Source organism: Hyperoodon ampullatus (assembly GCF_949752795.1).
Source record: "Hyperoodon ampullatus genome assembly, chromosome: 11".
In the NCBI taxonomy this organism is placed as follows: domain Eukaryota; kingdom Metazoa; phylum Chordata; class Mammalia; order Artiodactyla; family Ziphiidae; genus Hyperoodon; species Hyperoodon ampullatus.
The window spans coordinates 35,154,859-35,182,697 of NC_136924.1; the positions used below are offsets into that span (position 1 = coordinate 35,154,859).

Sequence of the window (27,839 nt, forward strand, 5' to 3'; positions counted from 1 at the left end):
CCGTTTACAAAAGTTAAACAGGGGAGGTGTGTGGGGCAGGGGAGGGGGTGTGCAAGGGGCTCCTCCTCACTGGGACAGAGAAGGGGGAAAGAGGTTGGGGGGCATGAGGCAGGCCCCCAGGGAGAGTCTGGGGCCCCTGGAGGGGAAGAACTGGTTCTGTCCCCCACTTCCGGCTGCTTTATTTTGAAGTCCCCAGACCCCAGGCCAGTGCCTTTGGAACGGCTCAGGCTGGGGCGTGGTCTGGGGAAGGGCAGCTGCCCCCGGTACCAGGGCCCCGGCTCCTTGGATCCACTGCTGCTGCTTCTGCTGCCGCCAGCTCTGGGCAGCCTCCAGGCAGGTGTTGGGGGGACGACCTCAGACCCCTGGTGGTGGAAGGCACCTCAGTGGATGAGGGGCGCTGAGCGGTCATTGGTGACGGTGGGACGCAGCTTTACGGTGGCAAAGGGGTTTGTGCCCCTGTTGGGGGAGAGGAGGGGGTGAGAGGGGCCCAGGTCCCCAGCTGGCTCTGGATCCAGGGAAGGCAGCTGGGCATCTGCGACAGGTGTCCCCCTACCTCCTGTCCCCGTCGGTTCACCTCCACCCACACCCACCTCTGTCTCCCCTCCACAGCCCTCTGCTGAGCCCGGCCCCCGCTGACCCTCACTCAAGGACTCACCGAGGGAAGAGCTCTGGGGGTTGCTGCTCCCAGGACATGAGTTTCTGCAGGGAGCGGGGAGGGAGGGCCAGGTTTGGGAGGGAAGGAGCAAGTGAGCCCCTGCCCCCCGCAACTCCCCAATCCAGCAGGGCAGAGGACTGGACCAGAGGCCCCTGCAGTGCCAGGCTTCTGGGAAATGAGGTCCAGCCTTCCGAAACCCAAAATGCTGTGGGTTTCAGACTTGAGGAGCCTCTGGGCCAAAGTGCCATCTCCTAGGGCTAACACCACCCCCAGGGGGGGCCTTTTCCAGTGCTCCCAGCAGGAGCCCGGGGCTCCCATCCACTAGAGGAATGCATTCCCCCCACCCTCCACCCCAGACTCAGAAGCCCATCCCACCCCTCCCGGCACAGATGGGCAGACTGAGGCTGGAGTGAGAGGATCCCCTGCCAGACAGCCAATGGCAGGGCAGGGAGGGTTACCTGGTCTCCAGGCTTCCTGCCCACTGGACCACCCCAGGGCTGAGGGCAGACTGGGGGAGGGGGCTCACCTTGATGTCACTGGCCACCCCCATGCTGCCCATGCTACTTCGGCGGCTGCCAGGCAAGGGTGTAGGTGTGGGGCTGGGGGTGCGGCTCGGGACCCGGCTCGGGGTTCGGGAGCGGGACTGGCCATCCCAGTAGTCTGAGGATGCTGTGGAGTTGCCTGGCCGGTCCAGGAGGTCATCAAGGCTGTGGCTGCCCCGGAGTGGGTAGGACCTGAGCCCAGAGAAAGGAGGGACGGGAAGGGGGTCAGGGGTCAGGCCCTGCTGCAACCCCCACCACCCACCCCATCTGCTGGGCTCCTGAGCATCCTACATCCTCCTCCCTTGCCCCTGGGTGAGAGGAGACTGTTGGCTTGAAGGCAGTCCTGAGGGGAGGCAGAGGGATGGACACATGACCTTCACATGTAGAGAGATGGGGGTGCCCTTTCTCCAGGAACTGAAGGAGGTTGGGCTAACTCCGGACTGCAGCTCAGAGATGCCCTTCCTGGTGGGTGGGGCCACCCCCCACTGGAGTCCCCGCCCCTGCCCCGTCTCTGACCACAGCGGTACCTGGAAGGCAGCTCATTCATAGGGCTCATGGGGTTCATGGACGTCACTGGGTTCAAGGGGTTCGTGGGATTCATGGAGGTCACGGGGTTCAAGGCGTTCATGGGATTCATGGGCAGCTCCTCCAGAGGCTTCACATAGGCCTCGGGGAACCAGCCGCTCCTGTGGGGTGGAAGCAAAAGGCCCGACAATGGTGGTCAAAATACCATTTCTAAGAGGAGTAGATGTGTGCCAGGCCTGGCTCTAAGAGTAACTCGTTTCATCCTTTGAAGGAGGTCTTTCCCGACATTCAAAGCCATTCATCCAGCCTCATGTCCCACCAGGGGCTGGGGCGCCTTAGAGAGGAGGGACTGGAGATCCGAGAAGGAAAGCATTGTATCCAAGGACATGTGGTGACCAGCTTCATTCCCTACTTGCTGAGTACCCACCCCACGAGGGCCCACCGAGAGCCAGATGCAGTCCCTGCTCCCCAGGGGCTCCCAGCCAGCCTGCGAGGGAGACAGACCCACAAACAAATGATTACAAGGGTGAGGCACAGGGGACCGGTGGGGGGGACCAAAGGCAGCTGTAGGAGCCCAGAGGAAGGGGAACCTGGCTACCAACCCTCCACCATAGGCCCTCTGGTCCCGGTGACCCCAGCCACCCTGCTCTTGGAGTCTTTGTCTGGCTGGAGGCTCATTACTGCATCTCCAGGGCAGCCAGGGTTGAGGGAGAGGCACTATGATCGATGTTCCTTAGCCTTTTCAGACTCCACGGAACCCATCAGATTCTTGCAGAACATCTGGGAAAGTGTTCTCCAAACAGCCACCTTAGATCCCCAAACCCGATCACTAACATTCTCACCTATAGGTAACTAGAAGCTATTTCAAGTCAAACTGACAGAATAAAACCATTTCAGAACGTTTTACTTCTGTTTTCACCATAAAGTGCCTACTGATGAAACTTGCCATTGTTTTCCCTAACCTGAATCACAGAAAGAATAACCATGTCCCGGAAACGCGGTTTGAGAGCTCAGATCTAGGTGGTTTTATAATCAGGTCCCCAGGAGGTTTGCTACACACCTGTTTTGGGGACTTTCAGGGCGGCACCCTGCTGCCCTCTGACGCGGGTCTGCAAAGCAGGTGTTTTTTCCACTACTCGTGCTCTTAGTCGCGTCTCTACCCACCGGCTCCTCTTTCCATTCCTGATCCATGCGGTCACCTGCCATCCACCCATCTATCTACACGTCATCCCATCCATGCATCACCCATCCATGATCCATGTGGGCAACCACCCAAGGACCACCAATCCACTAACCCATCCATCAGCACTTGCCCACCTGCCCGCCTATCAACCCACTCACACACCTCTCCAATCACCCATTAGTCGATACACGCACCCCACATCCGTGCATCCTCCCATGCCCCCTTCCATCTACCCATCTGCTCACAGGAGCATGCATCCACTTGCCATTATGCCCTCATCCATCCTCCACCTGTCCATCTACTAATCACATGACCATCCCAGCAGGCACCCTCACATGCACCTGCTGACTCCCCTGTCGACGCTCCATTCATTCATCCCCTCTTCTTGTCCTCATTCATTCCTCTCTCCTTAGCATGAGTGGGCGTGGGCACCACACAGTCTCTTGCCCATAAAGCCCTGTGGGGGGCATTGCCTGGCTCCAGCAAGCTCCCACCTTCCCCTTTTTCTCTGGTAGAAAGAGTGATCCCTGCTTTCCTCCAGGCTTACCGAGACTGCAGTGTACTCCCTCGCCTCCCCCTTCTATTCATGGTGTCAAAAGCAGCCCCAGTTTATGTTCTTTAAGGATTTCCACTGCGCCTGGCTGCAAGGAGGTGAGCACACTCAGCTTGCAAGGTCCCAGCACCGCCCCTGCACCTGGCCCCCCTCCCTCTCCATTCCCTCCGTCAGAGCTTGGCGGACTCCCTCAGGGTAGAAGGCAAGCTGCCCCCTCTCTTAGTGTAAAGCGCACAGCAGGTGCTCAAGCAATAGGGTTTCTGTATTGTTCCCACTTGTGAGAGAACCTTCCCATTCCCCATCCTCTACCACCCTCGCAAGGGCCACCACCCTGAACTTGATAAAGGGACTCTTCCTACCCTCGTTGAATGGATGAGGAAACTGGTGTGGGACGAGGAGGGGATGGGGGATGGGTTGTTCGAAGGCCCAGGGACAGCCTCCATCCTGGAAGACTCAGTTGCAGCTGGAGCCCAGGCTTTCCGGTCCTCCTTCCAACCCACCCTGCGCCCCGAGGCTCCTACTCACGTGGATGAGCCCTCCAGCTTGCCATAGAGCCAGCCGTTCTGGGCCTCCGGCACCAGCACCTCCACAACGTCTCCGGCCGAAAAACGCAGCAGCGTGTGGTTGGCGCCCTCCGAGTGGGAGACCAGGGCGCGGACTCGCCGGGCGCCGCCGCCACCCCTGCAGCCCGGGCGCTCGCCGAAAGAGTTGGAGCGCGAGCGCTCGTTGCTGCTGCTGTAGAGCGAGGCTGCCGAGGGGCAGGAGAGCGCCGCGGCACGTGGGTGGGAAGTTCTCCCTGGCGTCTACCCTCGATCCCTCCTGCTGCAGCGCAATCTCGGTTCCTCTTCCCGGCCCCGGGTCCCCAACCTGGGTACCTGGCCCTCCCTCTGCGTTTCGGGGGCCGGGGGTACTCACAGGCGGACGGCGTCCGGGGCAGGGACCGGCGGTCTGGCTCCAGCTGGGACGCGTATCTCGCCTCAGTGGGCTCGGGGCCGTGGGAGCCGGAGCCGTGCCGGCTGCGGGGGGAGCCGAACTCTCCCAGAGGCCTCTGGGGCTGCGAGGGGAGACGGGCAGGGGAGGGTGGGGCGGGGAGGGGCGGGGCCGCGGTGCCCTAGTCCAGCCCCCACCCCCAGTCCCAGGCGTCGGCGTAGGGGTTCTCTGGCCTGCGGCCGAGCAACCACGGGGGCGTCGCGCCGGGGCGGAAGGGCCGGCCGAGGGGCGCTTCGTAGAACGGAACCCTCGGGGGGAAGAGGCTCCAGGCGGAGGGCCTCAGGCCCCAGGGCCCCGCAGAGGGTGCCGGGGGCGGCGGGGGCGCGAACGGCGGCGGGGGCGCGAACGGCGGCGGCGGGGGCGGGGGCGCCCAGGGCCTCACCATGTCCAGGCGGGTGGGCGTCAGGCGGCCCGAGGGGTAGGGCGGCCCCAGCACGGGGCCCAGCAGGCCCGGGGAGTGGGCGCGCGACGGACTGCGGCTGGCCTCCGACTGCTCCTTCCACAGCAGCACGCGGTTCTGGAGCATCCCCCGGGCCTGGCCGGGTGGGGACACGGGGGTCAGCGAGATCCAAGCAGACCCCAGAACCCCGGGGACTCAAAACTGGCATCCTAGACCCGGGAACTCGGACCCTGCAATCTGAGGATGACCGGACTTTCCAGCTGGAAGGAACCAAAGATCGCTGTGGTCACTTTGGGTTTACCCACTGGCCAGCCCTCCCGGTCTTTTGTCAAAGGCCCCTCACTTTTCCTGGAGGAGTTTCCCCTGACCCGTCTCTCAGTCTTTGCTTTGACGGGGGCTCTCCTACTGTCTGATGCAGGGGTAGGGGTGCAGTCCAGGCTTGGCTACAGAGATGGAGTCAGGTATGTGCACCTACCCAAAAACTGTTACCAAAGAACCCAGTCCCAGAACTTACCCTGGAATAATCTGGAAAAATATATTCTCTCACCTCACGGGGTTTGCTAAATGGATAGAGCGAAGCCGGCATAGGACACTTCAACTAAGCAACAGACAGTGGCAAATTTCTGATGACATCTTGTGTGCTCCTGGATCCAACTGTACCTGAAGCCCTTGAACTTCCCAGTGACTAGAATAATAAACACCTTTTCTGTTTAAGCCAGTTTGAGTAGTTTTCTAAAAGAAGCCTTCCAAATACTTTTTCCAGTCTATCCCTTTAGTCTACGTAAGCATCCCTTTTCTAGTATCCCCAATACACGGGCATCTAACTCTGCCTGAATACCTTCAAGGACAGGAAACTCAGCCGCTGACCACATAGTCCATAACAACTTAGGGTGGGAAGGTTTTAAATGTTAGACCTGCTGTTTGTATTAATCATGTTTTTAATTTTCTGTACTTTATGATGCTTTGACATCGTGGGGCCTTGTTAATCTGAAAAGACTGCACCTCACAGGGCTAGATAATTCCTAGAGATAGTAAACAGTTTGCTTGGAGCACACCTTTCATATGCAAACCAACCAACCCAAAACCCATATCCCCAATCACCTTCTAATTCACACACCAAACCAAAGTTTCCCCTGCCCTGAATCACCCAAGCCAGGTACCAGACAATTAGAATAACCCCTATAGCCCAGAGCCCACTGAAATTATTCAAACCATCCAATCCTAAACTTACTTAAACTTGCTTACCCTTCTTTGCCCATCCCTTCCCATGGAAACCATAACAAAGGTTCTGGGCCATGCTTTCCCCTAGCTCCTTCTGCCTCTTGACCAACCCCCAGTGCTACTCCCATGTGGCCCTGCGTAGTGTGTCATGACCCTTTCTCTTGGGAAGTGTGGTATGTAATAAAACTTCTTTCAGTGGGATTGACCTCTCTGTGTTGTCACTCAGGTCATCCTAGGTACAATCAAAACACTCTGCTCTCCAGTTATCAGTGTCTCTCCATTTTCTACTCCAATACTCGCTCCCTCAAGGCCAAGTTCAGGATTGTCACCTTAGGAATAATAAAAGCTTCCCTTTGCTGAGCATTTACTCTGTGCCAGGCCCAGTGTTAAAGACTTTACCTTCATTATCCTATTCGATTCTCCCAGTAGCCCTGCTAGGTAGGTGCCAGTAGCCCTGCGAGGTAGGTGCCATTATTATCTCCATTTTATAGAAGAAGATGCTGAGGGTCAGAGCAGTTAATGACTGGCTCGAGGTCTCTCATCCAGTAAGCAATGGAGTGGCCTGTACTCGTCTGTCTTGAGGAAGCTTCCTGTGACTACATTTCCATGATTTTTCCCTTCATTCTGGCCCAGCTGCTGAAAATTTGATCTCAGGCAGCAAAACAGAAAGGCTCAGCGCCTCAAGTCACAGAAGCAACTAGTTCAGTTGGTGGCTAGGTGGCCGCCCCCTCTGTTGCCTTGCATAGTTAATTAGCAAAACAGCCCAAAGACAAAACTCCAAAGGCCTTTGTGCGCTTGTTTCAGAGGCAGTAAGCAAAGTGAGACCATTAAGTTTTGCTTATCGTATTTAAAAAAGGGTTTTTGTCCAATTTGAAAGTGCCTGCCAGGGTGCTAGGGGATTCTCGGAGTAACGGCCTCAGCACCGAGTCCTGGCCTGGATGGCACTCAACTTCACTGGCTCCCCTCAGCCCTGCCTTTAGGCAGTTTAGCCAGTGGTTGGGAAGAAACATAGAGGAGACCATGGGAAAATGTTAAAAATATTTACAGAGTGGAAAAGCCATTCTGGGACTTCCCTGGTGGTGCAGTGGTTAAAAATCCGCCTGCCAATGCAGGGGACACGGGTTTGATCCCTGGTCCAGGAAGATCCCACGTGCTGTGGAGCAACTAAGCCAGTGCACCACAACTACTGAGCCTGCGCTCTAGAGCCCGTGAGCCACAACTACTGAGCCTGCGTGCCGCAACTACTGAAGCCTGTGTGCCTAGAGCCCGTGCTCCGCAACAAGAGAAGCCACCGCAATGAGAAGCCCGCGCACCGCAACGAAGAGTAGCCCCCCACTCGCCGCAACTAGAGAAAGCCTGCATGCAGCAATGAAGATCCAACGCAGCCAAAAATAAAATAAAAATTAAAAAATTAAATTAATCATGTAAGAAAAATATTAAAAAAAGAAAAGCCATTCTAAGTATGATACAAACCCCCTAAACTATAAAAGACTGATAAATTTGACTAAATAAAAATAATTTTTTTACCATGGCAAAACTCACAATAAGCAAAATCAAATGATAAAGGACAAACTGGGAAAATAATTTGCAACTCATCACTGTGAAAGGGCTAATTTCAGTAACATATAAAGAGCTCCTACAAATTCATAAGAAAAATGGAGGAAAAGATACTGACGTGTCACAGTAAAGAAAATCAAATGGCTCTGAAACATGAAAAGATGTCAATCTCACTTATAAGACAAGCGTAACAAGTGTAAAACTACACTGAGATACCATTTTTATCTTTTTGATTACCAAAAATCAAGGTTTGCTCACATACTGTTGTCAAGGAAACAGGGAATCTCCGTCATTGCTGGTGGAAGTGTAAATTGGTACAGCCAATGCTTATATCCCTGGACTCACCAATCCCATTTCTAGGCATTTATCCTAGAGATATACTTACACAACTGCGATAGATCCAGAGAAGCTGACGGTGAGGTAGAAAGGCATGTTATTGACTAGACTTGGACTAAGCAAGGACTGATTATTGGAGACAGATGAGAAAGACACCTTACTGTGCTCAGGCACTTAAGAGTTCTTTAAATCTTGTGCATTCTGCGTACAGACATGCTTAACAGGTACATATTTATGCTTCACTGTCTTAGGAGTTAGATCGTGTATGTCCTAAAGCCCAGCTGGGTCAGACAACATGCTACCTATTCCCCTGCACCTAGGGGAAGTCTGGTTCATTCAATCCACAGCTCCCTCCTGAGGGGGCGATCATTCAGCAGGAGGCAGCCAGTGGAGGAGTGAGCTCTCCTCTTAATGTTGGAGGTTAACTGTTCAAGACACAGGCGGAAAGGAGTTTTCTTCCAAAGAAGATGTACACGTGGCCAGTGAGTACGGGAAAAGATACTCAGCATCATCAGCCATCAGGGAAATGCAAATCAAAACCATAATGAGGTACCACCCCACACTCACTAGGATGGCTATAATCAAAAAGACAGACAGGGCTTCCCTGGTGGCGCAGTGGTTGAGAGTCCGCCTGCCGATACAGGGGACATGGGTTCGTGACCTGGTCCAGGAAGATCCCACATGCCGCGGAATGGCTGGGCCCGTGAGCCATGGCCACTGAGCCTGCGCATCCGGAGCCTGTGCTTCGCAACGGGAGAAGCCACAACAGTGAGAGGCCCGCGTACCGCAAAAAAAAAAAAAAAAAAAAAGACAGTCACAAGTATTGGCAAGGGTGTGGAGAAACTGGAAACCTCATAAACTGGTAGCGGGAATGTAAAATGGTGAAAGAGTGTGGAAGTTCCTCAAACAGTTAAACATAGAGTTACCTTACAATCCAGCAATTCCACTCCTATATACCCATGAGAAATGAAAACACACGTCCACGGAAAAACTTTTACGTGGATATCCAGAGCAGCACCATTCATAATAGCCAAACAGTAGAAACAAGCCAGATGTCCATCAATTGATGAATGGGTAAGTAAACGTGGCATATCCCGATGATGGAATCCTATTTGGCAATAAAAAGGAATGGTGTATGGATACATGCTCCAACACTGATGAACTTGAAAAACATGATGTTCAGTGAAAGAAACCAGTCACAAAGGACTATATATTGTACAATTCCTTTCATATGAAATTGCCAGAAAAGGCAAATCTATAGAGACAGAAAGTGGATCAGTGGCAGCTTAGGGCAAGGGGGAATGGGAAGATCAAGGAATGGCCGCAAAGGAGCACTGATTTTTTTTTTTTTTAGCAGTAATGAAATGTTCTAAACTTGACTTGAGGCAATGGATGCACAACTCTGTGAATATACTACACCACTTGTTAAAAAATATTTATTTATTTTGGCTGTGCCGGGTCTTAGTTGCAGCATGTGGGATCTTTTAGTTGCAGCATGTGGGATCTAGTTCCCTGACCAGGAATTGAACACGGGCCCCCTGCATTGGGAGAATGGAGTCTTACCCACCGGACCACCACGGAAGTTCCTATACTACACCGCTGAATTGCACACTTTAAATGGGTGAATTTCATGGTGTGTGAATTATATCTCAATATAACCGTTTAAAGGAAGAAGCAGCAGCTCCTCCCTGAAGGATCACTCAGTGCGGGGTGGTTAGGGTGGGAGAAGGCCGAGCCCTGAGCCCGGGGCTGGGTGCGGTGGTGAGAGTGGGAGAATGTCAGCCGGGGCTGGGATCAGTCACTGGATCCAGCCACATCTCACACCTCTGCTCAGCACCAGATTTCTGATCCCTGGGATCAGAAACAGAGACTCAGGGAGGACCTGGCAAGGTAAGGACCCCGAGGTGGGGAGGCGGGAGTTGGCTGCTGGCTGTTGGGGGCAGCTGACTGCAAGCACTCGGGTCTCCTGAATGGGAGCCTTTGTTTTCATCTTTGGAGGGGAGAGAGCAGGGGCAGGAGGACCTAATCCCACTGGGCTCCTGCATATGCCAGGCTCCACCACCGCACCCACCTTCTGCAGGGGTGATTATTTCCCTCCTTTTCCAGATAAGAAAATGAGACTCAGAAATGAAATCACTTGCCAGAATTTGCAGCCAGGGCACAGTATTTGGGAAACTGAATAAGAATACAAAGAAATGGATATAGAAACTAAATAAGACTACAGAGAAATAGGAAGTAGTAGAAAGAGCAATGAGGCCGGGGGAGGGGCAGAGGAGCCCGTGTTTGTGGCCAGGAAAGAGAGGCTGGCTGGCTGGGTGGGTCTCTCTCAGATACCAAATAGAACCAGAGCCTGATATGTCATCTGGGCTCAAAGACTATGTGTTGAATAAATGAATGAATGAACAAATGACATTGGAAAAATGCAAGGATTTTTAGGGAATGATGGAAGGATGGTTTCCCAACAGCCCTGGCCCCTCCCCTCCTGTAGATTCCATCATCCCCCTCCCCAGAGGGGTCAACAGCTGGGCCAGGCCAGGGAGGTAGGCAAGTCTACATGCAAGAAGGGTGATTGGGAGGCTTTGGCCCCTGTTGGACTTTCACAGAAGGCAGAACAGAACTTTGACCACCAGTGGGCTGGCAGGGGCCTGAGGATCTGCAAGTGAGAGGCCAGGCAACAGGGCTCAGGGGCCTGAGCAGTGCAGTCACAGAGACACGTGGGTAGGGCAACATCAAGTGTCCCTCCTGAGTGTGCTCTGAGAGGGGCTGCTGGCTTTCCTGAGTTCCAGGCATCCATAGACTTGGGCAGCTGCTAGCCCATAAGGTACTTCTTTGTAATTTAGAAACAGATGTTCTGTCTGGATGGACAGAGCCTGGTGGGTACACATTTGGTGAGAGAATGGCCTCTTTTTCTTTTAAATTTTCTTGATAATTTTTTTTTTTTTTTTTTGTGGTACGCGGGCCTCTCACTGTTGTGGCCTCTCCCGTTGCGGAGCACAGGCTCTGGACGCGCAGGCTCAGCGGCCATGGCTCACGGGCCCAGCCGCTCCGCGGCATGTGGGATCTTCCCGGACTGGGGCACGAACCCGTGTCCCCTGCATCGGCAGGCAGACTGTCAACCACTGCGCCACCAGGGAAGCCCTTCTTGATAAATTTTTAAAAATTGAAGTATAGTTAATTTACAATGTTGTGCTAGCAAAGTGATTCACACACACACACACACACACACACACACACACACATATACATTCTTTTTCAGATTCTTTTCCATTATAGGTTATTACAAGATATTGAGTATAGTTCCCTGTGCTATACATTAGGTCCTTGTTGTTTACCTTTTTTATACATAATAGTGTGCATATGTTAATCCCAAAATCCTAATTTAACTCTCCCCCCACCCTTTGCTATCACCTTTGGTAACCATAAGTTTGTTTCTATGTCTGTGAGTCTATTTCTCTTTTGTAAATAAGTTCATTTGTATCATTTTTTAGATTCCACATATATGATATGACATATATCATATCATATCATATATCATATGACATATATATGTGGAATCTAAAAAATGATAGAAACGAACATATGATATTTGTCTTTGACTTACTTCACTTAATATAATAATCTCTAGGTCCATCCATGTTGCTGCAAATGGCATTATTTCATTTTTTATGGCTGAGTAATATTCCATTGTGTGTGTGTGTGTGTGTGTGTGTGTGTGTGTGTGTATATATCACATCTTCTTTAGAGGATGGCTTCTTTAGAGGATGGCAAAGGTAATGATGCTCCTTTCTTCAGGCAAACACAGTCTGCAGCCAGTATGTTCAGCTTGGAGAGCAGAGCACAGCTCTACTCTCAGCCAGGCTTCCTTGTGCAGTACACAACCTGTACAACCTTCCCTAGAAGCCCTGTCTGCTGTGGTTCTCCACATGAGAGGCTGAGTGACAGCTGATGCTTGCAAAAGGAAGACCTGGGGCAGAGTGGGGTCCCACTGGGTAGAGATTGCTCCATTCTCCTGTCCCCCCCCCCCCCCCCCGTTTGCCAGCACCACTGCCTGAGCCCTTGCAGTTCAACTCAACCCAGAGTGGGAACAGGACCATGAGCAGGCAAAGGAAAGAAACAAGGCACCTAAGAGGACCCAGTGGTCAGCGAGGAGAACACAGCAAACCACCCCGGCAGCTGAGAGGAGGGAGTGACAAGCTTAACAAGGACTTGATAAGGGTACTTACTGCCAAACAAAGACCTTCTTACCCAGACAAAGCATGATGTTAAGATTTAAAATTGAACAGATGAACTAAAGAGAGGACAGTCCGGGGTGGGATAGGGAAGGTGAGAGGGAGACGCAAGAGGGAGGAGATATGGGGATATAGGTATATGTACAGCTGATTCACTTTGTTATAAAGCAGAACCTAACACACCATTGTAAAGCAATTATACTCCAATAAAGATGTTAAAAAAAAAAAAAGAGAGAGAGAGAGAGAGAGGACAGTCCTGTTGAGAACAGAATCAGTCGCCTGCAGGTCAAGGAGGAGAAATATCTCAAAATACTGAGCAAGAAGAAATGAAATAGACATAGTGGGGGGAGAAGATGGTCACAGATGTGGAGGCTCAAATGATTGGAGTTCCAGAAAGAGAAAAGGTAATGACGGCAGAGAGATAATAATTAAAGAAACAGAAGAGGAAATAGCTCCCCAGACCTGAAGAAAGACTTGAGCCTGCAGGCTGAAGGGCCACCGACAGGCACTCATCTAGGTGGTACCGGGACAAGTTCCCGAGTCGCAAGGACACAAAGAAAATCTCCAAGCATCCATAGAGAAAGAGCCTGTGACTTAAAAGGGAAAGGAGACAGACCAGCACTTGACTTAGCATCTACAACACCGAGCACTAGAAAACAGGGGCAAATCATCTTGGACCATGAGAAAAAAAAGGCTGCAGCTCCTTCAACCAGCCAATATGCCCTCACCAGCAGGGTAAAAGTGAGACATTTGCAGAGATGCAAGGATTCCAACAGTGTATATGCAGAAAATACTCATGCAATTTCTCCAGCCATGCCAATTAATCAAAACAGAAACCTCAAGACAGTGGGAGGTGAAAAGGATTGAAAACAGTGGTAAGCATTGTGTCTGATCCTATGTGTGGTGAAATGTTAGTGGACGATGGTGGTGCACTGGCCATGGTAATACATGTAATCTAAGTACAGATTCTTGAAATAGAAGGGCCATGCTGCAAAGAAATGACTAGTGAGGGTCTGGAACTAAAAGTCCTGAAGTTTCTTGGCAAAACCAAGAGGTGGTGGTTTGGAAGGATGAGAAGAGGAGTACAGACTTTACAAGCCTCATCTTAGAGCACCAGGGAGGGCAGGAAAATCCTTCTCAAGGTCTCCTCTTATGGGGTGAGGGGCGCAAAGGACCAAGTAGTGTGTGTTTCGGGGGGGGCATTATTTTTTGAAAAACATAATAGACAAATATATATGATTATGAGGTTCACAGAGTGAGGTCATCATGAGCAGAGATGAAAAGAACAATAGGCTTTCCAAAATAATAAAGGGGAGAGGGATGTGGAATTAAATAAATTAAATGAATCTCAGCTAAAATTGGGGTAGGGGCAGGCCTGTAGGGGGAGCTCACATACCCTGCTATGTAGCCTCAATTATTCCAAGCAGGAAGAGGAGCAAGCCTACATCTCCCACAGGAAGTTGCTGCCCACTTTGTTATCCAGCAGCAGAAGAAAACTTCTCCCCCAACCCCGACCCCTGTGACAGCCCAGCCAATCAGACTGTAGAAGCCCAACCAATGAGAAACCTCCATACTTTGGACTCCCGGCTTCCTCCAATGGACTCTTTGGTTATTACAGCCCCTCCCAACTCCTCTCTTTCCCCCATAAAACAAGCTGTCAGTCCCTGTTCTCTGGATTTGCGCGTGGTCTGCCATTCTTCACATAGTGTGAATTGCAGTTCCTCTGACTATTCCTGAATAAACTTGCTTTTGCTGGTAAAATAACTGGCTATTATATTATTAAAGTTGACAGAGGAATGTATATTTTATCAAACTGACAAGAACAAGAATGGGAGAAAAAGAGGAAACGACAAAGTAAATACAGTTAACTCAAGTTATCCAGAAAGAATAGAGCAGGTATATCAGTTGTTAGGTTAAACGGGAATGAACTGAATTCTCCTATTGGAAGACATAGATTGTCAGACTGGTCAAAAGTCAAAACTGAGCTATATCTTTGTAACATAAAACACTTAAAGATAAGAAAAGAGAAAGTAGGAAGGGCAATAGTAATGTCAAAGCGGAATTAAAAGTATCAGACTGGATTATGAGATATATTATATACATAAATGGCAATATTTACAGAGAAGGTATAGTAGTCAAGTCATAATCCCCACCACACTAAACAACATGGCAGCTAAATGCAGAAAGCAAAATCCACTAGAAATACAATGGTCTAGCAGATTAGACAAAGCAAGACCATAGAAGATTTAAATACCATGATAAAATTAATAGACAGTAATTGAATAAACCTATGAGTTAATGATTTTGTGAATAGTGAGTGTATGTAAACAGGAATGAAAAAAAATGGTCCATACATGAATGAATAAATGCAGGAATTATTAGTGAATGTGAGAATTTTAAAAAATCATGACAATAAATGAATGAATATGTGATGATACGAATAAAGAAATAGATGGGGAGAGTAAATAAGTAAAATAAATATCTCCAGGGTGGAAGGAAAGAAGGGAATGGGGAGGAAGGGAGGGGAATTCCCACGCACAGCCAGCTCACAGAGAGCACAGCCCCCAGAAGGCTTCATTTAGCTGTCCCCCAGCCCCAGCTCACCCGGCCAAAAAACTGCAGGAAGGTGTTGGAAAGCAGCAGGTGCTTCTCAGCCAGGAAGCGGTAACGCCGCTTCTCTTCCAGTTCAGCTGCCCGCTGACTCTCAGACACGAAGGCCTGCATCTGCGCGTGCAGCCGGTTCACACTCTCCTGGGGGAAAAGGGGATTCTGGCTGGAGGCAGGTGGTGTGTCCCTCATCCCACTCCCACGGGTGCCAGCTGTCTGAAGCCTCTCTCTCCTTCCTGAACCAGCCACCTCCTCCTGGAAGCCTCCCCTGAGCACCCAGCCTGCCCTCGCTTCTGGGCCTGCCCTCTCATGTGTATCCTCATCCTCATGAGCCTGGGTTCTGCCTGCCCTCTGGCCCGGGCACTTCTCCCAGGTAGGACTGGTGTCTGAGCCATCCTTCTGTCCCCAGTGCCAGGCACAGGGCCAAGCACAGAAGTGAGGCCTAAGAGAGTTGGTTTAATGAAAATGCAAATTAATTGATTAATAACCACCTACTTGGGAGCGAAGATTTCAAAGAGGAGAGATATGAGCTTATTAAAGGAGCCAGAAGAGGAGGCAGGAAAGGAGATAGAGGTCTTGGAGACAGAGGCCAAGAATGGGGCCCTGAGCTTGGGAGGAGGGGCTGGCCTTAGTCAGGGGGCAGGAGGGAGGGGGAGGCTGGTGGGGCTGCTGGTGGATTCTGCCTTTGCTGCCTTGATCAGGAGCAGCGTGACTGAGGGCCTCAGGTTTTCTCAATGAAGTAGGAGAAGGCAAGGAGGCCAGGGGAGTGCGGGGAGGGCCAGGCGGTGACAGGACAAGGAGTGGCGCTGAGGGTGTCCCTGAGACAGTGATGCCCACCCGCCAGGGGCTGGCTGACCTCTCCAGCTATGCTTGCCACACAGGGTGGGGCAAGACACGCTCCTGGGGTTGGGCTGGTGCTGGGTGGGAGAGCGCCAACGGGTGTTGGGGGTCCCCTCGGAGCCCGGTGTTGCCCCCCAGCCCCTGCACCTTCATCTCCCGTGCATTCTTGTCCCTCTTGCGCTCCATACGCCACAGCTGGGACATGCACTTCTCCAGGTTGGCGGCTCGGTGGCGGTACTCCATCTCGTAGTGCTGGCGGCTGTCCTTGGATGGGGTGGAGAGAGGAGGGAGACCCCCGTGTCAAAGAGCTCAAGGCACCTGGCTTATGGGCCAGAGTACTGGACAGGGGCAGGGGCTCAGCTGGGAGCATGTATAACCTGGGGCCAGTCAATGCCCAGCGCTGGCCTCAGTGTGCCCATCCCTCAAAAGGGGAGAGACGGTCCTGCTGGTGATGGGCTGTGGGGCCAGGATGCGTGGCCAGACTCACTTTGATGAACTGCATGTCCAGCTTGGTGTTCTTCTCCATGTGCTGCAGCAGGTCTCCATGGAATGTCTGCACCTGTGTGGAGTGCAGGGTGAGGGTGATCAGGGCGGCCCTATCATCCCCAGGCCCCAGAGTTCCTTGCACTGCTCACTCCAGTACATTGCCCACTACGTTCCTAACACACCAGGCACCTCGCCAATCATCAGAGAAATGGGTAAAAGAAGAGCACCTATTTGGAGGGAGGATTAAATGGTTAAACATACAAAACATTTAGTGCAGTCCCTGGCTTGAAACACATCCTCCATAAATGTGTCGACATCTTCCGGTTCTTAGTCTCAGTCTGTGCCTTGATTATGCCTGGAATTTCCTACCAGTCTTCAAATACCAGCTTCACTTCCCCCTCTGCTGGGAGGCCCTCCTGACTCCTCAGGCAGAATTCATCACTCTCTCATTTTGTTTCTGGCATGTGTACAACTTGTTTGTTCATTGTTCGCTCCTCCAGCCATAAGATGGAATTTCTTGCCGGGCCCCTGGTCACAGCCCGTTTGTATGGGCAGCATGAACCAGGTCTGTCCCATCTCTGAGTCCCCGGCACGGTGGGCTGGGCCTGGCCCAGCAAAAGAGCTCACAACTGTTGAGGGCTTCACTGGGGTGGCAGGTTCCCGTGACAGGTGAGAAGGAGGTGGCTGACCACCTGGGTGACCAGGAGGACCAGGAAGGCTATTGGGCTCAGGCTCAGAAAAGCTTTGTTCTAGCCGTTTTGGTTCTGCCTCCAATTTGCCCTGTAACTTTGGATGAGTTGCTGCCCCTCCCTGGGCCTCAGTTTCCCCATCTGTAATGGGAAAGTTTTGCCCAGATGGTCCCTAAGGTCCAGCCCTAGAACCCAATGAGCTTGATTCTGTGGGCCTTGGTGGTCAGCTGGCACGTTCCCCTGTGTCCCCCATCAGTGCTCCCTGGGTCACTCCGTGTTGTTAGGACATCAGACCTAAATCCTTTCATCTGTACTCTTTGCAAAGAGGAGCATCTCCCATCCTGCTGCCGCCTCTGGGGACACTTCCAACTCTGCTCAGCCTTCTCTGTCTGCCTGACCTTTCCCCTCAGGAGTCCCTGCTCAAGAACCCTCGGTGGGGGACTTCCTTGGCGGTCCAGTCGTTAAGACTTCGCCTTCCAATGCAGGGCGTGCAGGTCCGATCCCTGGTCGGGGAGCTAAGATCCCACATGCCTCGCGGCCAAAAAACCAAAACATAAAACAGAAGCAGTATTGTAACAAATTCAATAAAGACTTTAAAAACAAAAAAAAGAACTCTGGGTGGATCCTGCCTCCTGCCACGGGGGTCCCCAAGCTGTGCTGTGGCAGCTCTGTCCCTCAGGAAAAGGAATGCCGGGCGTCAGGAAAGACCAGTAAATTATAAAAGTTCTCAGTTTTTCTTCCACAGATGTTTCTGAAACCTTGCTAACTACTGGTCTATAAGGGAGCTTTGGTGTGGCCCCCTCAGGACTAGCCGGGCCTTAAACCCCTGAGTGTGGCTGCCAGTGTGTGTTTTGGGGGGGTGGCACGGGATCAGTGTTACAAACCTCTCTGAGTCCCTATTTCTGCCCCATGGGGGCCCTTTTCTGCTGGATCCAGGCAGTAAGGAAGTGAGCCTTCCTGACCTATACCTCCCAGTTGAAGGTTCTGCTCCAACACAAGACATATGTTCCTGAAAACTGCCACGTCCTGCCAAATCGCCCGATATAAACAACAGGGCTTATGGAAGATGCAGGATTGGGGCTGATGCTCAAAACCCAGGCAACTTGGCAACCAGAGCACTAAGAGAGATGGTGAATGGTACCTGGAGAGATGAACTTGAACCACGCCTAAGGCCGTGGAAAATATTAAAAATGCACAAAACCAATAGAATGGACACACTGGCAACACCTGAATTACCGCAGAGCTGGCATGCTGAGGTGATGCAGGAGGAGGTGGGGCTGTCATGACGGTGGAAATGGGAGGTTGCGACACCCACCCCCAGCTGAGAGACCCGGGAGGCTGGGAGTGCTTGTCCTCCCCAGGGAGGCCTGGGTTCAGGAGCTCTTTTAAAATGTTCTTAGGGCTTCCCTGGTGGCACAGTGGTTGAGAGTCCGCCTGCCGATGCAGGAGACACGGGTTCGTGCCCCGGTCTGGGAAGATCCCACATGCCGCAGAGCGGCTGGGCCCGTGAGCCATGGCCGCTGAGCCTGCGCGTCCGGAGCCTGTGCTCCGCAACGAGAGAGGCCACAACAGTGAGAGGCCCGCGTACCGCAAAAAAAAAAAAAATGTTCTTAAAATGCAGCCTGAAGGGCTATTGCTGTCAGTGCAGCAGACAAGTTGGGGGCTTTACCTTTCTTCCTAATTCCTAACTTTCCCCTCCCCTTGCCTAGGAAATGTCACTTATGAACAAGCCACCTTCCATGTCATAGGATACGGCTCCGGCTTCTAGTCGCGTAGGGACTAAGTCACACCACGGAAACATGCATTAGAGCAGGACAGGTGGGTTGTAATTCCTCTCATTACCAGGGCTTGGCTGTGATCACCAACACCATAGAGGACACAGACCCAGGATGCCCCAATCAGACGGGGCCCAGGCATCAGTGGGTTAATGGAAAGTCGTCAAGCTCCCGAAGAAATGGATCTAATAAGATGTTGATACTTGAAGAGAACTTTGAACTCTTGCTGTGGGGGAACCACAGGACTGCCTATAATTAGCAGGTGGCTTCTGAAACAAGGAAGACACCAAACCCAGGGCAGGCTGAAGAATTCCCAGCAAGTCGGAACAGAGGCTGCTGTGCCCTCCTCCCCTCCCCCTGGGACACACTCCATTAGTGGGGTCCTGTGAGCCCCTCAGTACAGAAGCTGAGAGCAGACCTACTGCTGAGAACATGCACTGTAAGTTCTAGGTATGGAGTTATTCCAGTAACTTGAGAAATCCTTTTGCTTTTGATACAGGAAAATCCCTTTGAAAGAATTGTCTCTGGGGGCTGACCCCAGCTCCTTTCTTCCCATTTGCTCTTGAACACCCTCCATCAGGCTCCTGCCCCACCACGCCAGCAAAAGTGTTGTTCTCAAAATCACCAAGACGGCACCTCGCTAAGCCCCATGATCAATTCTCAGGACTCACCCAACTCGCCCTTTCATTATCATTGGACACAGTTGGCCACTCGCTCCTCCTGAGACAAGTTCCTCCTTCATCTTCCAGCCCACCACCCTCTCCTTGTTTTCCTCACACGCCCCGGCTGCCTCTTCTCTGTCCTTTGCTCAGTCCCCCTCATCTCCCCGGTCCACGAAGGTTGAGTTGCCCCGGGGCTCAGCCATGGGCCTCTTCCCTTCTCTATCTACACCACTCCCTTGGTGAGCTCATGCAGTCCACTGGCTGATGCCTCCCAGATGTATGTCCCAGCCCAGATCCTCCCCTAAACTCCAGTCTCATCCATATGACAATATGGGCTCCATTCAGCCAAGAGGAAGAGACAAATATTGAAGATAGGCTATGAAGGTCTAACACACAGATAATAAGAGTCCCTGAAGAAGAAACGCAGAGAAAGAGAACAAAAAAAAAGTCTAAAACTTGTAATTCAAGACAAGTTTCCTGAAATTAAAAAAAAAGAAAGATTTCAAACTACATATTGAAAGAGTACACCACATAGCTAAGAATATTGTCCCAGACTGACCAATATCAAGACATAGTCTGGAAAAGTTACTAGATGTAAGAAAAAGAAAAAAATTGGGCATCTAAGGCAAAAAAAGCAAGTGATTTACAATGGAAGAAATAGATTATCAGACTTTTCAACAGCAACATTCAAGATGAAAGAAAAAGAAAGAAAAGAAAGGAAGAAAGAAAGAAAGAAGGAAGGAAGGAAGGAAGGGAGGGAGGAAGGAATGAAATGTGAGCCAAGAATTTTATATCCAGCAAATCTGACTTTCAAGTATAAGGAGAACAAGCTGTTATCTTGGTGTCAGAACTCAGAGAACATTGTTCACAGGAGCCCTTCCTGTGGGGACAATCAGAACAAGGCCAAAATGACGAGAAAGACATGGACATGCGGTTTGAGGTGAACATTAAATATGTAGTTACTTGTAAACAAAGATCAATGAGGGTGAAAGGGGAGCAAGCAAGGTGCAGCAGCTCTGGGTCCTGACAGTGTAGACAAAGCGCAGCTGCAGATACCGCGTTTTTCACACATTGAAGATTTGTGGCAACTTTACGTCGAGCAAGTCTATCGGTGCCATTTTTCCAACAGCATTTGCTTACTTTGTGTCTGTGTCACATTTTAGTAATTCTCACAGTAGCTCAGACTTTTTTTTTTATTATTGTCATAATCTGTTATGGTGATCTGTGATCAGTGATCTTTGATGTTACTATTGCAAAACATTACGACTTGCTGAAGGCTTATATGATGGTTAGCATTTTTTGGCAATAAAGTACTTTTAAATTAAGGTATGAACATTGTGTTTTTTTTGACATAATGTTATTGTACACTTAATAGACTACAGTATAGTGTAAACATAGCTTATATGCACAGAGAAACCAAAAAATTTGTGTGACTCTCTTTATTGTGATATTTGCTTTTTTGTGGTGGTCTGGAACAGAACCCACAGTATCTTCAAAGCACGCCTGTATTTTGAAAATGGGGAGAGGCTGGGGAGAGCAAATGTAAAACAGATTTTAACAGCTTTCAGAAACCATATTGGTGGTGGTAGAATTACTATCATTATTCAGAGACTGTTGTGTATATGTAACATGAGATAAAGCAAACAGTAACTATGGGATATTCTTTTTTTTTTTTTTTTTTTTTTGGTGGTACGCGGGCCTCTCACCGTTGTGGCCTCTCCCGTTGAGGAACACAGGCTCCAGACACGCAGGCTCAGCGGCCATGGCTCACGGGCCCAGCCGCTCCGTGGCATGTGGGATCTTCCCGGACCAGGGCACAAACCCATGTCCCCTGCATCAGCAGGCGGACTCTCAACCATTGCGCCACCAGGGAAGCCCAGGACTTTTTTGGGGGGGCGGGTGGGCTTCACCGCACGGCTTGCACGATCTTAGTTCCCTGACCAGGGATTGAACCCGCACCCTTGTCAGTGAAAGCATGGAGTCTTAACTATTGGACCACCAGGGAATTCCCAAGAATGAGGATTCTTGATGTGGAACAAAAGAGATACTGGTGGAATAGGGAAGAGGCTAAGTAAAAATCTAGTGCTGAATCTGAATTGGAAGATTAGTATGAATTTATGAAGTGTTCTATCTTTAACTATATGTACTGTCACGTATGTATGTGTATATATATGTTTGTACAAATGTATGTATGTATCCATGTGTGTATGTATCTACGTATATATGTATGTATCTAGGCATATATCTATGTATCTAGGCATATGTAGCATATCTATTATATGCACATATGTATGTACGTATGTCTGTATAGCACTGGCCACTGAAAAAGGCTAGGAGCAACGATCAACCCAATGGACACCCCTAGTGCCCAGATTATGGTCTTGAAATACCACTTTCCACCAAAAGCAAAAAGTAAAAACAGGGCTTCATGGGGAGATGGCTGATTCTATGTGTAGAGCAGCAAAGTACTAGATGTGGGCAGAACATCTTGTCAGGCTGGATAGCAAGGAGACTGTCCGAACCATGAGAGTTACGCCAAAGGACTCGTGTGCCAGACTGAAGAGGCTTCTGCTGGTCAGAACGGGGACATTTTCAACTTCAGTGAAATAATGATTGCAAAGGAGTAAAACACAACAAATATGTTTAGATCTATGATACTGACTAGATACTAAAAAATATTATAATGATGGTACTAGTAAAAAAATAAAGCTAACCGGTCACCTTCAGAGGATGACAGGGAGCAAATTCATGATCTTTTTTTTTTTGGCGGTATGCGGGCCTCTCACTGTTGTGGCCTCTCCCGCTGTGGAGCACAGGCTCCGGACACGCAGGCTCAGCGGCCATGGCTCACGGGCCCAGCCGCTCCACGGCATGTGGGATCTTCCCAGACCGGGGCGCGAACCCATGTCCCCTGCGGCAGGCGGACTCTCAACCACTACGCCACCAGGGAAGCCCCAAATACATGACCTTGAAAGCTGACAAGGCGGGAATAAGCCTTTATCCTGTCTTTCCCATAAGAAGCATGCCACTGGGTAAAAAATAGCACATAAGAAGAAACGTCTCTTTAGAGAAATATTCCAGTTCATAAGTGAAAGAGCAGCAGAATAGCAGCATCTTATAACTCCCACGTATGAGTGGGTGTGGACACACAGCCTCCATTGTTGTTATTGTCACAAGGTGGCAGGAGCCACATGCCTCCTGATGGAAGAAGCCAGCACCCACTCTAGTCTTGCCAAACAGATGGAACCTGAGTCTGATCAAGCTTCTGGGTCCAGAGGACAGAGGAACAAGCTGAGCTGCATGAGGAGTGTTTGGAAAACCAACAGGTCAAAAGGTCCCAGGCCCTTCAACAGGTAAATGGTAAGGAAAAGAAAGGGATGGAGGGGGAGCCAGTAGATTAAAAGAGACTCAAAGACATATTTTAAAAAAGAGAGAGCAAGACAAATTCTAGCATCCAGGGACATACAATTGGGTGATCAATTACAGAGAAACACAAGGCAGTGTCGGACCAGTGGTCACATTTGGAGGAAGAGGGGGTCTGTGATTTGACGGGGGCATGTAGAAGGGCTCCAGGAAAGGCTTGCAAAGTTCCTGACCCGGGTGGGAGTTTCAAAGGTGGTTTGCCTTATTATGATTCATTAAGTTCGAATTTGTTCAGTGACACTTTCTGTGCCTGTATTTTAGTTTACAGTAAAAAAGATTTGGTTTTTGAAAACCAAACTTGAGTCAGATCCTGTCATTCCTTTGCTCTATACACTCAGAGGCATGGCCGGAGTTCCGACAATGCCCTCAAGGCCCGGCCCCTTTAGCGGCTGGTCATCTCCACACTGGCCTTCGCTGCCTCCACTCCGGCCACGTGGGCCTCCTCAAGCCTTCCCATGTGCTGATCCCTCTGCCCAGAACACTCTTCCTGCAGGTGTCTCCCACTCACTCCCCACCTCCATCAGGCCTCTTCTCAATGCCACCTTTCTAGTGCTGTTCATCTTGAGCATCGGTTAAAAATTGCATCCCTCCAATACTTTCTACCCCCCTTCCCTGGTCTATTTTTCTCCATAGCTTATTTTGCACCTAACCCATCACATCTATACTCACTTACTTGTCCTGGGTTTTGTCTGGTTCCCCCTTGGGGAGAGCAGGGGGTTTTGTCTGCTGTATCCCCAGTGCCCATAGCAGTACCTGGCACAGGGCAGTAAATAGTTGTCGAATGAATGAGCCCAAAGGGGAGGTGGCCTCTGGTGTGTTCAGCCCAGTATGGCTCTGGCCAAGGGCCCTGCCCTGTTGTCACAGCCAAGACACTGGTACCCAAAGAGGGCAGCTCTCCTTACACAGCAGGCCTGGGTGACACTTGTCCGCGTCCAGCCCAGGTGTGCCACAGGTGACATGGAGAGCCATCAAACACAAGGACAGGAAGTTGCAGGCTGCCAGCATGACCCGTGCTCTGTAACTCCCTGCCCAAGCCCCAGGAGGTGGCACGGGCTTAGCGCTAAGCCTCAAAGTGCCTAGGAGAGGGACCCAGGGTCCTGGTTTTATCGAGTGTAGTGGATGCACGTTTTCTGCTGGTGAATTTGTTCCCCATTTCAACATGGTTACCAAACTGATGAGTGTTTTATGGTGTCCCCAAAGATTATCCAGACCTCCAGTGGTTTCCCACACACACGTTTGAGAACCGTGCACTTCCACGATTAGTTGAAATTTCCTTCCGAACTTTCCAAGGTTCCTCACGCCCAGCCCCGCCCACCTTTCCCTCTCTGCCTGCCTCCCATCCCCGGCTCTCTTCTGCCCGATGCCACGCTCTGCACATGCTCAGCCCACGGCAACCTCTGGAAGGCCCTCTCTTCTCCTCTCCCTCTGGCCCAGCCCCGCTCCCTTTTCAAAGCTTATTCTTTCCTTCCCAGTCAGTGAAGCCCTGCTTGGTGCCAGGTCCCTGTCCCAGGCCCTGGAGTTACAGAGAAGACCGCGTCCCAGCCCTGGCACAGCTTTCAGTCTTGGCAGGGATAGAGACGGGGGTAAATTCTGCTTCTAATGATCATAGCTAAGGTACATAGAAGGCTACAGGTGCCAAGGTCAATAGTTGATACTTATTAACACAATTAACGCTCACAAGAACCCTGCAAGGCAGTTATTATGATTATCTCCATTTCACAGATAAACTGAGGCATAGAGGTTAAGTAGCTTGTCCAAAGTCACAAGGCCAGTAACTGGTGGAGCTGGGCTTTGAACCCAGGTGCTCTGGCTGCAGAGCTGGTTTTCTTCACCACTACTTGCTAAGAATGGATAGAAGCATCTGTTGAAATCCAGAGGGAGGAGAGACTGAACTTGCCCAGGAGTCAGGGGAGGCTTCCTGGAGGAGGGGGTGACTGTGCTGGCCATCAGGGGTGGGGGTGGGTGGGTCCTAGGCTGAGAGAACAGCGTGACAGCAGCCCATGGTGGGGACGCCAGGCGTGTCTGCAGAGGGCAGCTCTTCCGGCTGGCTGGGCTGTGACTGGGGGTGCCAGGGAGGCTGCTGGCTCAGCAGGACCTGGAACCCCTTAAACCGAGGGGCTGGGCTTAGTTCTGCAGGTGGCAGGGCCGTGGAAGGGTTTTCTCCTAGGTGTGTAAGGTCAGATCACTGGCTGCTCCCTGGGGAGGCAGGTAGGGGCAGGGCCTGCTGCACGTGGGTGACGGTCCTTTCGCTTCCTGGCTCCTCCACTCACTCTGGAATCTTGGGCAAGTGGCTAGATCCCTGAGACTCAGTTTCCTCCTCTGTCAAATGGAGATAGAAACGGCACCTGCCTCCCAGGTTGCTGGAGCTTGAATAAGATGTGCAGGTAAATGTGCCCAGCAGAGCCGGGCCCTGGCAGGTGCCCAAAAGGGCAGCCGTTGTTGTCATGTCACCAAAGTCCTCTCTGAGGAAGGGTGTGGAGGCCCTCGTCCCCCATAGAACACAGCCCACTCTCCCAAGTGACCCCTCCAGGCTGTGGGGTCTGGGACTCACCACCACCTCCAGGTCAGAGTTCAAGTGCCGCTGGGTGTCGGACATCTGCACCAAGATCTCACCTGGAGGCACGGAGAGCAGCAGCTTCAGTGCGGGGACCTACCCTGCCCGCCCTCCTCCCACCAGAAGCTGTCAGAAGGGCCTGCCCAAGGCTGGATTTGGGGACCAAAGTCCAGGGATTCCCCATATGACTCAGGGCCTCTGGCAGCACCTGTCCTAGCCCTGGCAAAGTCCTACAGGGAGGGGAGAGGAGGGGCCCTGGCTCCAGAACAAGAGCCTGGGCTCTGGGCCTTGGGCTGCAAGACCTGTGTCTTTGGGGGGGACTTCCTGGAAGGGCCAGACTGTAAAAGGAACCCTCTCTGGGACCTGAGAATGGAGGCAAGGCCGGTCCTGGGCCTGAGGGGAGGCACCAGGGAGGCAGGCAGAGGGGGGCCCGGAGCCTGGAACACAGGAGGAGGCCAGGGGAGGGGGAGGGGGCTAGGAGGATTGTCCCCCAGGCCTAAGAAGACGAGTGGGGGAGATGGGGGGACGAGGCGTGCCTCACCCAGAATCTGCGAGGTGGAACTCTGCAGGGCCCGCTCTCCGATCTTCTGGATGGCGTTGAAGTACACTTCTGCCGCCTCAGACAGAGCTGCGTGGAGAGAGGGATGCGTCCAGCCCCAGACCCCTCCTCCATGTGCCCCTCCCCACTTCTGGAGGCCTCTCCTTGTGGCAGGAGAGAGTGTGGAGGGGATGCCTCGGGCTCTGGCGTAGGTGTGTGTGAGAGGGGAGGGGTGCCCCGGGCAGCGTGTGTGGAGAGGTGGCATTGGCCAGAGGAGGGGCGGTGGAGGAGGGGGGGTGAAAAAGCGGGGGATGGGCTCTCCCTGCGCGGCAGGGCACAGGGCAGCTGCCCCCAGCGCAGGGCCTCGGCCTGTGTCTGTCTGGGAGGGGGCGGGGTCCGGGCATCTGTGTGTTGTGAGGCACGAAGTGGGGCTGGGGGTGGCACGGGCTCAGGTCACTGCTGTGAGGACTCTGAAGTCCTAAAGGGCGGGGAGGGATTGGGTGACACTCAGCTCTGGGTGTGTCCCTGGCTTGTCCAGCCGGCAGGTGGCTCACAACCCTCTGCTGATTAGCTCTGGGGGTGGGGCAGTTGCTGGGAAATGGGGGAGATGGGAGCTGTTTGCACAGGCGCTGAGCGAGTGGTGAGGTCTGGCTGTAGGTGGCTGGAAGGGGGGCTGGTCGGGGTGCCAGGCTGGGGGTGCAGAGGTGGCCTGGGTATGGGAGTGGGCTCAGTGGCAGCATCAGGGTGACATAGAGAAGTGTGTGTCGTTGGGGTTTTGAGAGCCTGCAGGGCCGGGCACTCACCGTGCAAGGCCCGGAGGTAGTTGTTCCCCAGGTACACCAGGTTCTCCAGGGCGGGGTTGAACTGCTCCATGATGCTCTGGAGTCCAAGGGTGATGGGAGGGAGGGTGGAGATGGGGAGACGAAGACTGAATGATGGGCCTCAGGATCAGGGCACCCCCAACCCCAGTGAGAAGCCTGACTCGGGGGAGCCCACCTAGAAACTTGGAGTCACCCAGAGTTCTGGGTCTCGGCTGCAAGGACCTCAGAGGCCAGGATCCAGACCGGGGTCCCCTTGGCCGGCTCCAGATCACCACCTGCCCAGAGGGAACTTGCACCTGGAAGGTTCTCCTCCCACTGGCTGAAGCCTGTGGTCTGTCACAGCGCCCAGCTGGGTGTGGCTCAACGCTGCCTTGAGTTCCACCTCAGGGGCAAGGGCAGACCTTGCTCTGCTCAAAGAAGAGCCCCTGGGGAGCAAGACTGTGGCCGGGTCCCTTGGGCTGCTGCAGGCCATGGCCAGCTGGAGAGCACTCTGGGTAGAGGACTTAGACTTGGGTCTTGATTCAAATCTCAGCAGCCCCTCTTCTTCCCTTGGTGACTTTGAACCAGCTGTTTGGCCTCTCTGGCCTCAGTTTTCTTATCTATCAAATGGGGCGATTATTTTCTACCCCAAAGATAGGGTGTTGTGAGGTGTACATGTTGAAAGGGTCCTGCACACAGGAGGTGCTCAGTAAATGTCTATGGAGACTGCAGCAACCCCCCGGAGTCGAGTAGAAAGTTTGAGTGAGCGGCTCAGAAACCAGACAGAGACAGGGAGACACAGAGAGAAAGAGACAAAGAGAGACTCCCCTACCCTGGGGTGGCCAGGTGGCTCTTCGGGCAGGCCCCCTGCTCCCAGCTAAGGCCACCCTGGGCCCTGTCCTGCTTCATCCAGTGTTTGGGAGTCTGTCTCAGCAGTCCTGTCACTCACTGGATGAACCTGTGCTCTGGGAGCCTCAGGTTGGGGCTGGAGTGGCCGACTGCCCCCAGGGACGCCTACCCCCATGCCCACTGCTCAGCTCAGCCTGGTTCTGGGCCTTCTTTCCTGGAACAAACTGCTGCTATGCTCACTCTCTGTCCTCCAGAGCTGGCCGACCTTCGAGCCCTGGGAGCGGGGGCGGCAGCTGGGGCCTGGGCCACGCACACACTCACCTTGTAGATGGCCATGGTGGACCTGTAGAACTGGTCCATCTCGGGGGCCATGGAGTGGGTGCACCCGGGCACTGAGTAGAAGGCTGGTGGCACTAGCAAGGCTG

General features: G+C 52.2%; 1 protein-coding gene across 1 annotated transcript; it reads right to left on the reverse strand.

Annotated features, from left to right (window-relative positions):
* Window positions 1-380: 380 nt before the first annotated feature.
* On the reverse strand, window positions 381-27,786 carry BAIAP2L2 (BAR/IMD domain containing adaptor protein 2 like 2; the record flags this gene model as incomplete). Its single annotated transcript, XM_079714902.1, has 14 exons — window positions 381-456; window positions 656-699; window positions 1,182-1,389; window positions 1,725-1,883; window positions 3,984-4,206; window positions 4,374-4,512; window positions 4,831-4,983; window positions 14,796-14,942; window positions 15,786-15,902; window positions 16,126-16,197; window positions 25,225-25,286; window positions 25,769-25,855; window positions 26,569-26,644; window positions 27,736-27,786. 14 exons carry the CDS (start codon window positions 27,784-27,786, stop codon window positions 381-383), a joined length of 1,614 nt encoding a protein of 537 aa, XP_079571028.1.
* Window positions 27,787-27,839: the final 53 nt, after the last annotated feature.